Source organism: Macrosteles quadrilineatus, unplaced genomic scaffold (genome assembly GCF_028750875.1).
Source record: "Macrosteles quadrilineatus isolate MER2022 unplaced genomic scaffold, UCM_ALF_1.0 Scaffold_2__2_contigs__length_208266976, whole genome shotgun sequence".
NCBI lineage: Eukaryota > Metazoa > Arthropoda > Insecta > Hemiptera > Cicadellidae > Macrosteles > Macrosteles quadrilineatus.
The window spans coordinates 166,517,028-166,529,954 of NW_026542595.1; the positions used below are offsets into that span (position 1 = coordinate 166,517,028).

A 12,927-nucleotide genomic window follows, 5' to 3' on the forward strand; every position below is an offset into this window, starting at 1 on the left:
TTTTTATTTGCAACCTAATATACAAGTTGATCACTGATCAGTCTTGAAATAACTTTTTGGATTACTGCTGAAGTTTGGGCTTCAGTTAGTTTAGTTATTTTTATCCAAAGGCTAATTTTTAACCATTTGAGTGCCTCGAGCGGATGAAACAATTTTATTTGAGGTTTGCCAGGTCTACATGTGGTGTTGCTTTTAGGAATGCCGGCCATTTCTACACATAAATGCAGGTGTTTAGGAAAATCGTCATAAAATACTTATTTATTAACATTTTTGGCCTAAATTTGTTTTGTTTTGTGGATTATTAGATCGTGCATTGTAAATTACTAACTTTAGTTGGGTTTCATGAGTAAAAATAAAATATTTTCATGGGCAGGACAGAAATATGGTGCAGTTTATCCTCATGTTCAATGTTTGAGTTAAAATAACATAATTTAAAATTATTTTTTGACCTTCAATTTCACAATCATTTTAAGAGCATTAAAAACTAAAGAGAAACCATGTACAGTATAACAAATGTATTTATTACATATGTCCAAAAAAATATGTAATATTTACTACAAAGAAGTCTCGAAAAATTCTAGGCCCTACCCAGCAAACAACCTAAATCGTGCTCTAAGACTTATGATGTTAAGGACAAAACTATACCATTTTACATTTGACTGTATTTTATTTTTATGTTGTTATTATTATGTTTATAATTCAAATTACTATTAGAATACTATTAGAAGCCATGCACAAAATATGCAAACGGTCAAAACAAAATCATGCACCTATAGGCCTAAGTTACCAAGTCCAGTTACCGGTACACTTTATGTGATTATAGCCACAAACTATCACCAAACCTCACAAATAACTTGTGATATTCTATCTTTTTAAAGGTTTCAAATATATTTTTCAACAATTCATGACCATAACCTGAAATTCTATAACCACAACAACTCGTAAACAAACATTTACTAAATCGTAAACAGTCGAAACAACAACAGACGAACCAGCTGTGTAAAGCCGTCTACTATTGCGTAGTGGTTTTTGATTGGTTGACCACATTTCTCAGCTACATTGTTCAGTAAAAGAGCAAAATAGTTGTTGCCAACCTGCTTCTGTCACATTTGGTGTGATTTGCAGCCAGCTTTATTGAAATGTGATAGTGGATTATCTGAGCATCTCGCTCCGAAACGCCGGCATTTCTCACGTAATCTTGACCGTCTCGCTCCGAGACGCTTGGCACTCAAGCTACGACAATGGTGCGTCTCGAAGGGAGACGCGGAGGCACTCAAAGGGTTAAATCAGATTTCACAATAAAATCTTTGTTAGATCAAACATAAAACGTATATTAATGTAAATAAAATCTATTACAAAAATGTTCAAGGACAGCAAATAACACAACAATAACAAATTTAGATAAATTACCCAGGTATTATCACTATTAACAGTTTAGAATATTTCTTAAAAACAACCAGTTTTGACTTCTAATTTTCATCAAGTAAATTGTATTTTTTAAAGTTTCAGAGTTAGATATCTTGACAGATATCCAATACAGTAGAACCTAGTAGCAAATAGCAGGACTCGCTTTGGAAATGAATTAAACTTATTATTGAGGTAGACATCTTATTGAGGTATTTTTACCAAGAATGCATACAAAAGCATAAAAATAAATATAAATAAGGTGATATTATACACATATCACTAACATGGTCAATGTTCTGGAGACTTCATTAACACAGTTATTTAAAATAAAATAAATATTTTAAAAGTTATTTAAATAAAGTTCTAGAGCATGGTTACTTTACAGTACATTGAAACTAAACATCACAACTCAGAAGTGTAAATAATGTACAGTACTGTATCTAAAAATAATGTAGGAACAGGAACATGAGTTTGAATGAATCTAACTTAACGCTAACTAAAATGTAATGTGTACATTTTTTGAACAAGGAGAAAAGTCACAAGTATAGGAAAAACAATTAATTAACTTTAATTACAAAAAATGTTACTATTATTTAGGCCTGCACTTGCGGTTTCCACTGAAATATAGAGCAAAAAAAGGGGAGGAAAATGTGAGAAACTAGGAATGCCACGAAAGAAATCTGGGGGGAAGGAAAAACAGAAGGTGAGAAAAAAAGGAAAAATAAGGGTAGGAGAAAGTAAAAAAGCAATAGAATGGGAAAGTAAAAAGTGAGGGAGGAATGCTAAACAGGAGGAAAGGGGACGAAAATCTAAAAATCATAGGAGGGGGGAGGAAAACAGATGAAACGAACAAAAACATGGGAGGCAGGCATCTACATTATTCACTCAGTGATCATTAAAATTGTATTTCGATAAAATTTAGATACCTGGATGTTTTTTTTGTACTGGAATTCTATAGAATCTTACAAAAGCATTTATTTCTAGCAAACGTTATTTTGAATTACCACTTTGTAGATTTCGTATCACAAAGAATTGTACAACAAAAGTTTCACAAGTTCATGCGAAAGTATTAAAATATAAATAGTAAATATACATTTTCAATCTTCAGTTTTAAAAGATTCAGAACCTCAGTAAAAATCACAGTTTAAGTTGCTTATAAAACTAAGCAATGTTGTGGTAAAAATACCCTTTATTGTTTCTTGAAACTTCTCAAAATAGGGTGCATGTTGTCCAGAGCTTCTTGACTTTCTTCTCGGTTTTTCGCACCTAATCAAGGTATTCATTTATTTTTTTTTTTTTTTTAATTGAGGTAACTAGTAACTTAACTACATGATTGAATTCTTGAGTCAGCTCTTCAGTATATTTCTTCACTTTCAAGATGATTTTAATTTTTTTTACATTTTTCAGATAAAAATTGCAATAGGTTTCTTTAAATGATTCACAACATTTAACCAATTTAATCAGATTAGAATTTTAATGATTATAATAAAATTATATTGCTGATACCGTTTAAATTACTGTTAGGATATAACTTCTTAACCCAATCATTTAAAAAGCTAAGTGTAAAATAGTTTGAATAAGAGTAGTTAGGTAAGGCAAGGCTCCATAGCAGTATTGTTATTTTTAGAATGATGAGAGGGTAGCTGGCTTACCTTGGAAAAGAAACTTTGGTAGGCCACAATACACATACACACAGAAAACAAAAAAAAATTAGGGATGGTCAAGTCTCGAAATTTCGGGAAATTTTCGGGAAATTTTAAATCTCGTTACACGAGACGAGATTTCTTTTTGGCCGAGATTTTTATCGAGACGAGAATAAAAAAAAAAAAATAAAAAAAAAAAATAAAAATAAAAACGCCTGCAGAAAGTCAATGCAATACCCGCAATACAGGAGCGTGTTGTAGTTGCGTTTCCTTTGCGAAGGCGTTCTTATTTAATTAATTCTTCAAATGTAAATATTACTTTAATTATTTTAATAATATTTGAGAAGTTTTGTTAAGTGTTAGCAGTGTGAGGAATGTTTTATTACTATAAAAAAAGTCAAAACAAGTAGGTAACTATTTTATAAAAATTAATATTTTATTTTATGATTTATTTTATTTTAGGATAAGTTGAACTCTATCCTAACTGATATCACTATGTTTCCTAATCGTAGGCATTTTTAATAAGTTAGGCGTGATTAATAAAAAAATGTTATACTGATGTTTTTTAATAAAAGATTGTAAATATTCTTGCCTATTATCATTATTTTTGTATTTAAACAGTCATCTAACAATGTTACAAAATCAGGTAAAAATTCCGAACGTGCATTTCCCGTTGTGTATGAGAAGGGAAATCCCGTCTCGATCTCGTCTCGAAATTTTATGAGAAATAAAAAATCTCGTCTCGTCTCGTCTCGAACTAAAAATCCAATCTCGTCCATCCCTACAAAAAATCAAACAATTTTTGTCACCTGGGGAGTCCTGTGAAATTATTAGGCTTACATGCTAGTTCTGAAAAGTATTTTAAAGTAAACTAACCTGTTATGACAAGTTTTCCGTTGACAAAGATGAGTAAAACAACTCGAGGTTTAACCATTCTGTAGATCAAAGCAGGAAACAGTTCCGGTTCGTAACTGAAACGAAAAATGTAATGTTTACACCGTTCATCTAAAATGTTTGTAAGTACCAAGATTGTAAACTTTGGATGATAAAGGACTAAAATAAATGTTTGTCAAAGTTGTTAACGATAAATAATCATATCAAATGCTTGCCAGCTCAAGGTCCCACTAGAAAAACCGGCCATACTGCAGCACAGACAGCGCAACACTACGTCACAGTGGTGGATAGTTGTACTAAACTCTTACCATTAAAATCTTACAAAGATTCAGCTTGTTTATTTACCTAAAACATATGGGAATGGTAATAGCAATGAATTTATCAATGGAATCTATCTACTATAGTTTGGCCGCTTAGAAAGCGACCTCCTCTAGCATTGGTTTAGCATTAGCGTGTAGGTCGTTTTCTAAGCAGCCGAACTATAGTGTGACGTCATGGATCCTGCAGCATGGCCTGTTTTTCTAGTGGGGCCTTGGCCAGTTTAAGTATAGAAAACAATTTCTATTTGCATGTATCAACGAACAACAACAGTTGGAATATGCATTATTTTGTTTGATAAGTAATAATTTGTTCAATATATCTTTATAAATTGTTTTAGGTAATAAATAAAAGGTTAATCCAACTTCACTCACCTGCTGAACTGTCCATGCATCTGATTCAAATTTTCAAGCCTTATTGGGAATCGGAGATCACACATGGTGACCATATTGTGAATTTTGAAGTTAAGGAATCTCACCTGTAACATTAAACACGCATCATATGTTAAATGGTTTCTTAATATTAAAGTGCAGTACACTCTTAGATTGTCTCAGATTTTGAGGTTGGGGTTCTGGAAAATAAGAGTATTAATAAATCCTTTTTTTCTGAAAGATTGTTTTTGAGAAAGATCGTGAATAAAAATTTCCTCGCTTAGTGACTTTTTGAAGTTAGGCCTAACTGAAATATTTGTTGACCATCAGACTCGGTCTTTAATGCAGATTACAACGATATAAGTTTCATACAAACTTTTGAATTGTGTATATTTAGGGAAGCGTGTCAATAAGCGGTGTGTATATGGGCTGCACTGCACACTGGTCCGACCAGTAGAGTCCGTGCGGGTTCATCACAGCCACAAGGCAGTGGAATCTTTTTGCTCGTCGGCGTGAGCCAGCCCCTGTATAGGACACACCCCAACAAAGGAACAGAGGAACGTTGCCAAAGAAGCCCTGGAATGGAAGCCTGCTGGTAAAAGAACAGTTGAAAGACCTAGAAATACCTGGAGGACACAGATGGAAGACAAGGCAAGGGAAAGTATCAAGAGAGTGGTGACCAACATAGTGGGGTAGAGGGGGACAGTGCAGGTCCTCTATGATCCAGGAGGAGTCTATTAGAGTTATAAACTCTAAAGCACTTTGAACTGGCTCTTTGCAAGTCTCACCTTAAACCCGAGTTTCTGGATGATCCTAGCGAACTTCCTGGTAGCAAGGTGAGCGAGATCCTCGTGTTTGGTGCCTGTCACCACGATCTTGCCGGAGCTAAAGATGAGTGCCGTGGCCCGTGGGTCTCTCAATCGCATCACCACGCCACAGAACCTCTGAGGGTTATACTCTGAGTTGCGTGTGCGGAAGTTAATCTTTTGTAGATCCAGCTTGCAGTCCAGATTCACTGTGCAGACCAGATTTCTGGAAGTTTTTAAAAGGACAACAGTTCAAATGTGAAAAAAATAATCATTTTATATAGTGTCACATTTACTGGTGTATGGTAGAGGATTATGCGGCTTACACTTAGGCCCTACATAAACTGTCTATCTGCGATTTCTGGGATAATAATGATTCAGCAACTAAGTACCATGGTATACTATACAACTAGCCTATTTCAATAGTCATTTTGATTACTATTTCTAGATACAAAAATTATTGATGCCATTCTATAGGCTATGTATAAAAGTATAAATAATGAAAAAAATATTTCTTGTTCCAGTTCTAATAGGCTAAAATAAATCAATTTAAAAGTATGATATTTAGATTTTATGATTTTTGAGATCTTTGTGAAAAAGATTAAGATATAAGATATTTCACCCTCCTAAGTGTACCTTTTACAGTAGGATAGCTATTAAGAAACTCACACACCATAACTCATACACCATGAGTCTAATAATCTCATTTATGATTATAATCACTCCGACCTATAGGAGCTTAACGTAGCCTATTCAATTTTCACTTATTATAAAATGTTTACTTCATCTTGTGGATTAGTAAACGTTGTAATTACAATTGGGGTTACAGTTATATAACAATTAACCTAACTAGAGTATACCTAAGTTTAGTATACAGCTCAGAGTTCTTGATATGAAACATAAAACTTACTGAACAGTAAGGGTCGGCCCGGTGTCTACGGCAGACGGAGGCAGAGATATAGGCATTGCAGATTGTGGTGCTGTGGATGAGCTGGCTTTCTGTGGCACATTTATCTAAAAAACGCAAGTTTAAGTTTGAATAAAACGTCTAAAATCAATGTTGAATATTTATTAGCGAAGATTTGTTCTTGTTCAAACCCTTTGATATGTTGGAGGACATAGCCTAAGTAAAAATTATAATCTGCACTACAGCTTAATTATTGGTAGATAAATACAGAGCGATTTATCTACCTAAATCAGTTATACAAAAGATGAATATTTCGAAATCATTTTCACTGTTTACAATCTGACTGTGTATCTAAAAAACGCAAGTTTAAGTTTGAATAAAACGTCTAAAATCAATGTTGAATATTTATTAGCGTAGATTTGTTCTTGTTCAAACCCTTTGATATGTTGGAGGACATAGCCTAAGTAAAAATTATAATCTGCACTACAGCTTAATTATTGGTAGATAAATACAGAGCGATTTATCTACCTAAATCAGTTATACAAAAGATGAATATTTCGAAATCATTTTCACTGTTTACAATCTGACTGTGTTTAAAAACATTCATCTAAAGGATCATACTGTTAAATTACAATCAACATTCAAACCGTTATGAAAAAAGTTGGTCAGCATCACTGACTTAAAAGTTAACTCTATAAATAAATGAAACAATAAAAGGGATTAATATTTTATTGTTCTTACTTTGGATCTCGTGCATATAGGCTAATCCAATAGTCAATGCTAGAAGACAATAATCACATTTTAAAAATCCAACGCAATGAAGATAACATTATGTTAGTCAATGTGAATATTTTATAGTCAAATGCCTACTTACTGAGGATGGTGGTTGCATTAATTGTTCATCATCATCTCCTAAGTCTGTATTTTGTGAGCCTCCAGCTGCCACCAACGAACCTCGTGCCGTTAGAACCATATCATCAGCCATGACAGAAACTGGAGATCCCCAACTAGATCTATATGACAAAACTTGTGTCAAACTGACAATTAATTATTAATACACTGAATTAAAGGAGTATCTTAAAGTCTTTTAGATTTACCTTTAATTGTTCTTGCATGAATTCTTAATTAAGGTAAGATCTTTGAGTCACCTTATGCATTTCACCACCTTGTCTGGCATCATAAATACAATTTATGAATGGCTTGTCAGAAACCCCCTGTATAAGATTGATGATTTTTTTGCTTTACATTTAGGCCTAATGACATAACCAAATGATTATCTAATCCAGCCTTGAATGTCAGGTATTTTTCAGCCTGTCTATGCTTATCTGCGTTTGTGCCATTATTTATTTGCATGTTGTGTAAGTTTAGGTGTCCTAATATCCTGTAGCCCACTTGTTTACTTTTAGTTGATTGAACTTGACTTATGCTTCTACTAGTGTGTATTTATATAGGTAATTTGACTGTTTCTCATGCATTTATATAATGTCTATGGATGAATAAATATAATTTCATCTTGGGGGTCCAGAGGTTATTACGCCCCTTTACACCTCTTGGTTAGGCGACTAAAGCTGCTTTGATCGTAGGTATAACTTACTCAATGAGAATCTTATGCTTTGCATACTACCATTATTATTATAAATTGAGATATGGGGACGCCACCTAGATGTGTTAAAATAAATTCGAAAGGTGGTGTAGAAAGGAGTGAGATGATCTGTGTAGCTCTATTACTGACTTAAGTTAAGCTATTTCACTAGCCAGGATCATTTATTAAAAGTCCAATAATCAGGGAAAGCTTTTAAGTCCAGTTTGAACCATAAAAAAACTAGGCATGGTAGGCCTACTAGAATGGTTGACCATGAGGGCAAATCAATGGGTGACTGATTGGTCAAGATTTTAAGTAGGTGTTGTCTGCCGGTAACGATAAAGCGCCAGAAGTAGTCCTAGGGTGGATTAAGAATAATCATAACTTGAAACTTATTTTAGCTGATAACCCTCCGAGTGTCCATAGTTTAGGCCTTAATGTCCGCCTATTTTTGGCGCATTTGCAAGGTTTTATTAAAACCGATCTGAGAAGCTTAAAACAATGTTAATTCTACTGTTCTATATACCATTTTGTTTGGAAAATCATGGGCTTCAATATTATTCAAAAAACATAAGGAACATTTGTTTCAAAAAAATTTTTTAGGTAAAAAAAAAATATTTTGGAAAATTTTCAAAAAAAAAAAAAAGTTCGCACTCAATGAAATTGGATAAATTATAGGCCTATAAATATTTGAAAATAGCCACTTTGTTCTAAATTTTATGAGGATTACAAATATATAATAATATAAGGAAGTAGATTTGCAAATAAATAAGTTATGGGCAAAAAACAGATTTCAGTACCGGTACATAGCGTTTAGCTAAGAATGCATAGCCTAACCATAGCTAGGAATCTGGCTGATAATTTACTTCAATACCTACTTCTTCAGGATCATCAACCAGCCCTTCAAAATCACTTAAATCTTCTTATAATGCACCACGTATATCACTACTTTTGATTTTTAACACTAAAACAATGATAAACGTAATAAAACACATCAGTCATCGGTCCGAGGGTAACCTAGCTATTTACAAATACGCACGTCAGCTGTCTGCTACAATTACGATCGGCTCGGAGAACATACAGCGCTGAGACAGACCTCTGGAGAAAGCTTAGAATATAACGAGAAGAACGATACCTAACTCGATCCAGTTCAATCCGATTCAGTCAGTCATAGAGCCTTCGCCGTAAACGATGTTCGCGCGTCGAAAAATCGACGCATGACACTACACAAAGTGTGTCGCGCGTCGATTTTTCGACGAGTGACACTCGGAGAGTTAAGTTATGGCACAACTCATGGGTGATACACCAGTCAGCAGGAGAGTTAAGTTAGTGGGTGAAACTTATCTGTTAAAACTATAGGCTTGGTTGGAAGTTAAAGAGACAAGTACTTAGCCTATAATTTAGGTACGGTAGGTTGACCTAAGTTGCTCCAGTTTTTGCAATGAAATTAGAGGGTTTAAGGGCTGCACTTTAATATCTTTCCACCAACACTCACTCGAATGAATATATCAATCGATATTCGATATATTATTTAATTTGATATTTATGATGTTTGGTTAGTTAGGTTAACCTAAGTTAACTAACCGAATGAAATAATCGATATATCGTATAGGTAATCTACACATCGATATTTATTATTCGAATAAGTGTAGGACGGATAGGCCTACTAAAGTGCCGCCGGTTTAAGAGTTAGTAATTTTATTATTTTACTTTTGACCTTGTTTACCTCATTGCACAAGCATAGGCTAGTTTTTTTTTTATTAACTTAGGTATATATTATTTTAAAACAAGATTTTAATACATACTAACTTAATTTAACAACAATAAACTAAATTATGGTTAATGCTCAAAATGCCAATAGGCTACACCTCACCTGAGTAATGAAGTGGAAAAAAACCAATAAATAAGTTGCTAATAGCCTACTCAGAGTTTCTGAACTAAACGGATTTAGAACAAATTATCGGTTAATTTGCTTAATAATGCCTATGTTAAAAAAAACAAAGAACAGAACAACAGAAGTTGGAGAAGTTTGCAAACTAGGCTTTATGCTAGACTAGGGCAAGAGCACGAGCACACGCAACACGCCAAACGCCAAACACACAGAGCAGCAGCAGACAGCCAATGCCATGCATTAAGGTAAAAAAGAAGAACAAGACAAAGACAATAATGTAATGAGAAAGAATGACATCAAATGTGTTAAACAAAGGTCCTCTTAATTTTTTTAACCATGAAACTTTGAAAACTCACTTTTTTGATTATTTTTCTTTAAGTTTATTAACTTTTGTGCTCTTTTTATAGATAAATGCGGATGTATTAAACTGGTAAGTATATTTTGATTTAGCCTTGGTTTATTCAATTTTAGATTTATTTTCCCATTTTCCAAAGTTATTTTTTAAATATAAATCTAATTTTGAATGAAAATAGTCTAAAAAGAATCACTTATATCAAAATAATGTTACAAAATAATGTCTCCACTAAAACTAGACAATGAGTTTTTGTCCACGAAGCAAAGTAATTGTTAGTCTTACAATTAAAACCTACATCTTTGTGGACAACACTGTGTGTTTATCATACGCAGATAAGATCACTGTCACTCCAAGTGATAAGAGAATTAGAAATATTTCCTGAAATAATACAATGTACCTACAAGGAAAAGTCAATACATAAAAAATAGGTACTTAACTAGTCCAAGCCTGCAACCCACCATGCAGAGAAGAAGAAAAATTAAAAAACTGACGCAATGGTCACATATTTTTGACTAAAATAACTTAACTTACATACTTAGACAATGGACAACTCTTTATTCCGTTAAACAATATACATCGCAATAGGAAAGGTCAGTATACAATTTCAACACATTTAAACTATAATACAGTCATCGTTTACGATGGCTTCATTTCAAACCACTTGCTGTGGTGGACAGAAAGGGTTGAAGTCTCCAGCGTGCCGAGTGTTGCACTGGTGGGTATCTTCATTTTTGGGGAGACCCTTCAAGCAGGCGAGTGAAATAACTTCCAAGATGTAGATGTTCACCACAGTGAGAACGTTCCCACTGTTTGAAAGGCCCTCGGCAGCTCTCCCTCCAGCCTAGGCCAGCCATGAATCTTAACACTCTCTTTTGCAGGACCAGCACACGTTGGATGATGTGATGATGGATGTGGAGAGAGGCACTTCCCCAAAGCTGAATGCTGAATGCCATACCTGAGATGACTCTTTCAAAGAGTGAATGTTATTAGGGCTTCTGTCGTACTGGTACTAATACAGTTGATGCGTCTTAGAGCGAAGGTTTCGCTGCTCAATCTCATGCATAGTTCGTCTATGTGATCTACCCATGAGAGCCTGCTGTCAATAACCAAGCCAGATGCTTTGACGATTCAGTGACCTGAAGATCTGGACAGCCAGAAATCTCATGTCTCTTCGTTCCCATGTTTACCTGCTTGGTTTTCCCCGCATTGAATACCAGTTCGTTCGTTGCAGTAATCAATGGCTAGGTTTAAGCATAGATAAAACATAAGGCAATGTTAGAAGTAACTTCTAGATCTTCAACTCATCTGCTTGAAGTTACTAAGACTGTATTATCACCGTACATTAATGCTTTGCTGTACGGCTCGATGTGTGATGGAAGATCATAAGTGAATAGGATACAAATCACCGGCCCCACGAGACCCTTGGGGTATGGGTACGTCTCTTGAAACAGGAAGTAGTTCTGGCCCAAGTAGCACACATCGTTGGCCCAACGTTGGGAAATGGTCGGCACGGTTGGGAAATGGTTGGCAGAAATTTTAACGATTTGCCAACGTTGGCCCAACGGAAACTGGTATTCGTTGGCCCTACAAAGGAAAGAATCGTTCGGCCTTCGTTGGGCATTCGTTGGTTTTAAGTATAAAACATTCTAAAACGAATTTTAACAAATTGATTTATTTAAAAGTACATAAATGGTATGGCAGCAGAGTATAAGAAAAATATTGTAAACATTTGGATCAATAATGAATGTAGTCAGATGATGTTGTGATACTAGATACAGTGTGGGGAACACCTGCTTAACATATAATAATTATTAAAAATTTTTTTTAATATTCTTTAACTTATTTAAGCAAGTTTTTAATAGTTATAGAGAAAAGATTAATTAATTATATAACAATCAATTATAATAGTAGCCTACTAATTTAATGGTAATTAAAAAATCTATATTCAAATACTATTATCCTCTCCAACTACCAGAAAAACAATTCAACTACTTGAGGCCTAAACAGATTAACAGAATCATATTATACTGTAGCATAAAAAATATTTAAAGTATTAATTGTGACCATTGCACCTGTTGGCTTCTCTTTCACCACTTGAAAACACTCTTAATCAACAAGCACAGTTAGCTCAGAGGTAAGGCGTGAGGCTCACATGTCGAAGGTACCGGGTTCGAGACCCGTCCCGGCCAGAAAATTTTATTTCGTTTTAGTTTCAAAATAAGTTTTTAGTAACTATTTAATCAATTTACTCAACTCATAATTATGCTTTGCATACAAAATCTTTATTATTTTGTGTTTTTTATGTTTATGCCCAATGGGATGGTTGGCCCTTCCGCAAAAATTGGTTGGTTGGCCAACCGTAAGACTGAGTGCCAAAACATACCGTTGGCCAACGATCGACAGAAACGTTGGGCCAACGATTTTTGATACTTGGGGGTATGTATGTAGAGACTTTCCCATTCACTTTCTGTCTTAGTTGAACAAGTTGGTTGCGTCCCACTAGGTAACTCTGAAATTATGTGCTTTTATTAATAAAAGATTCTTTGACTTCGGCTTTGAACAGGCTACCTCACTTTTGACACAATTAGATACATAATTTATGAAATGTTTAATCAGTTAAACATACAAAATTATCTTAAATCTTTTAAGATTTTTTCTCTACCAGTAGTATAGGTTGTCGCCGCCGTTTTTTGTGGCACGAGGTTTTTGGGGCAACTCTCCGCCCATGCCTAATTGCTAGTACATCTACCATT

The 12,927-nt window shown here is 34.3% G+C and overlaps 1 protein-coding gene across 2 annotated transcripts; it reads right to left on the reverse strand.

Annotated features, from left to right (window-relative positions):
- Positions 1–2: 2 nt before the first annotated feature.
- Positions 3–10,006, reverse strand: LOC128986387 (uncharacterized). Of its 2 annotated transcripts, none has more exons than XM_054406741.1 (7): positions 9,802–10,006; positions 7,221–7,359; positions 6,350–6,453; positions 5,422–5,665; positions 4,637–4,740; positions 3,927–4,021; positions 3–2,673 (listed from the first exon to the last, which is right to left on the reverse strand). In XM_054406741.1, exons 2-7 carry the CDS (start codon positions 7,329–7,331, stop codon positions 2,597–2,599), a joined length of 735 nt encoding a protein of 244 aa, XP_054262716.1. In that variant the 5' UTR covers positions 7,332–7,359; positions 9,802–10,006; the 3' UTR covers positions 3–2,596. The 2 variants fall into 2 exon arrangements, with proteins under 2 accessions (XP_054262716.1, XP_054262715.1); XM_054406740.1 differs by lacking the exon at positions 9,802–10,006 and adding an exon at positions 8,807–9,117.
- Positions 10,007–12,927: the final 2,921 nt, after the last annotated feature.

Excerpts from the sequence above, each read along its gene's own strand:
- LOC128986387 (XM_054406740.1), bottom strand. Across the intron at positions 5,666-6,349 it reads GGGCCGACCCTTACTGTTCA|AAATCTGGTCTGCACAGTGA; the intron begins GTAAGTTTTATG and ends AAAAACTTCCAG. Across the intron at positions 4,741-5,421 it reads TCCAGAAACTCGGGTTTAAG|GTGAGATTCCTTAACTTCAA; the intron begins GTGAGACTTGCA and ends TTAATGTTACAG.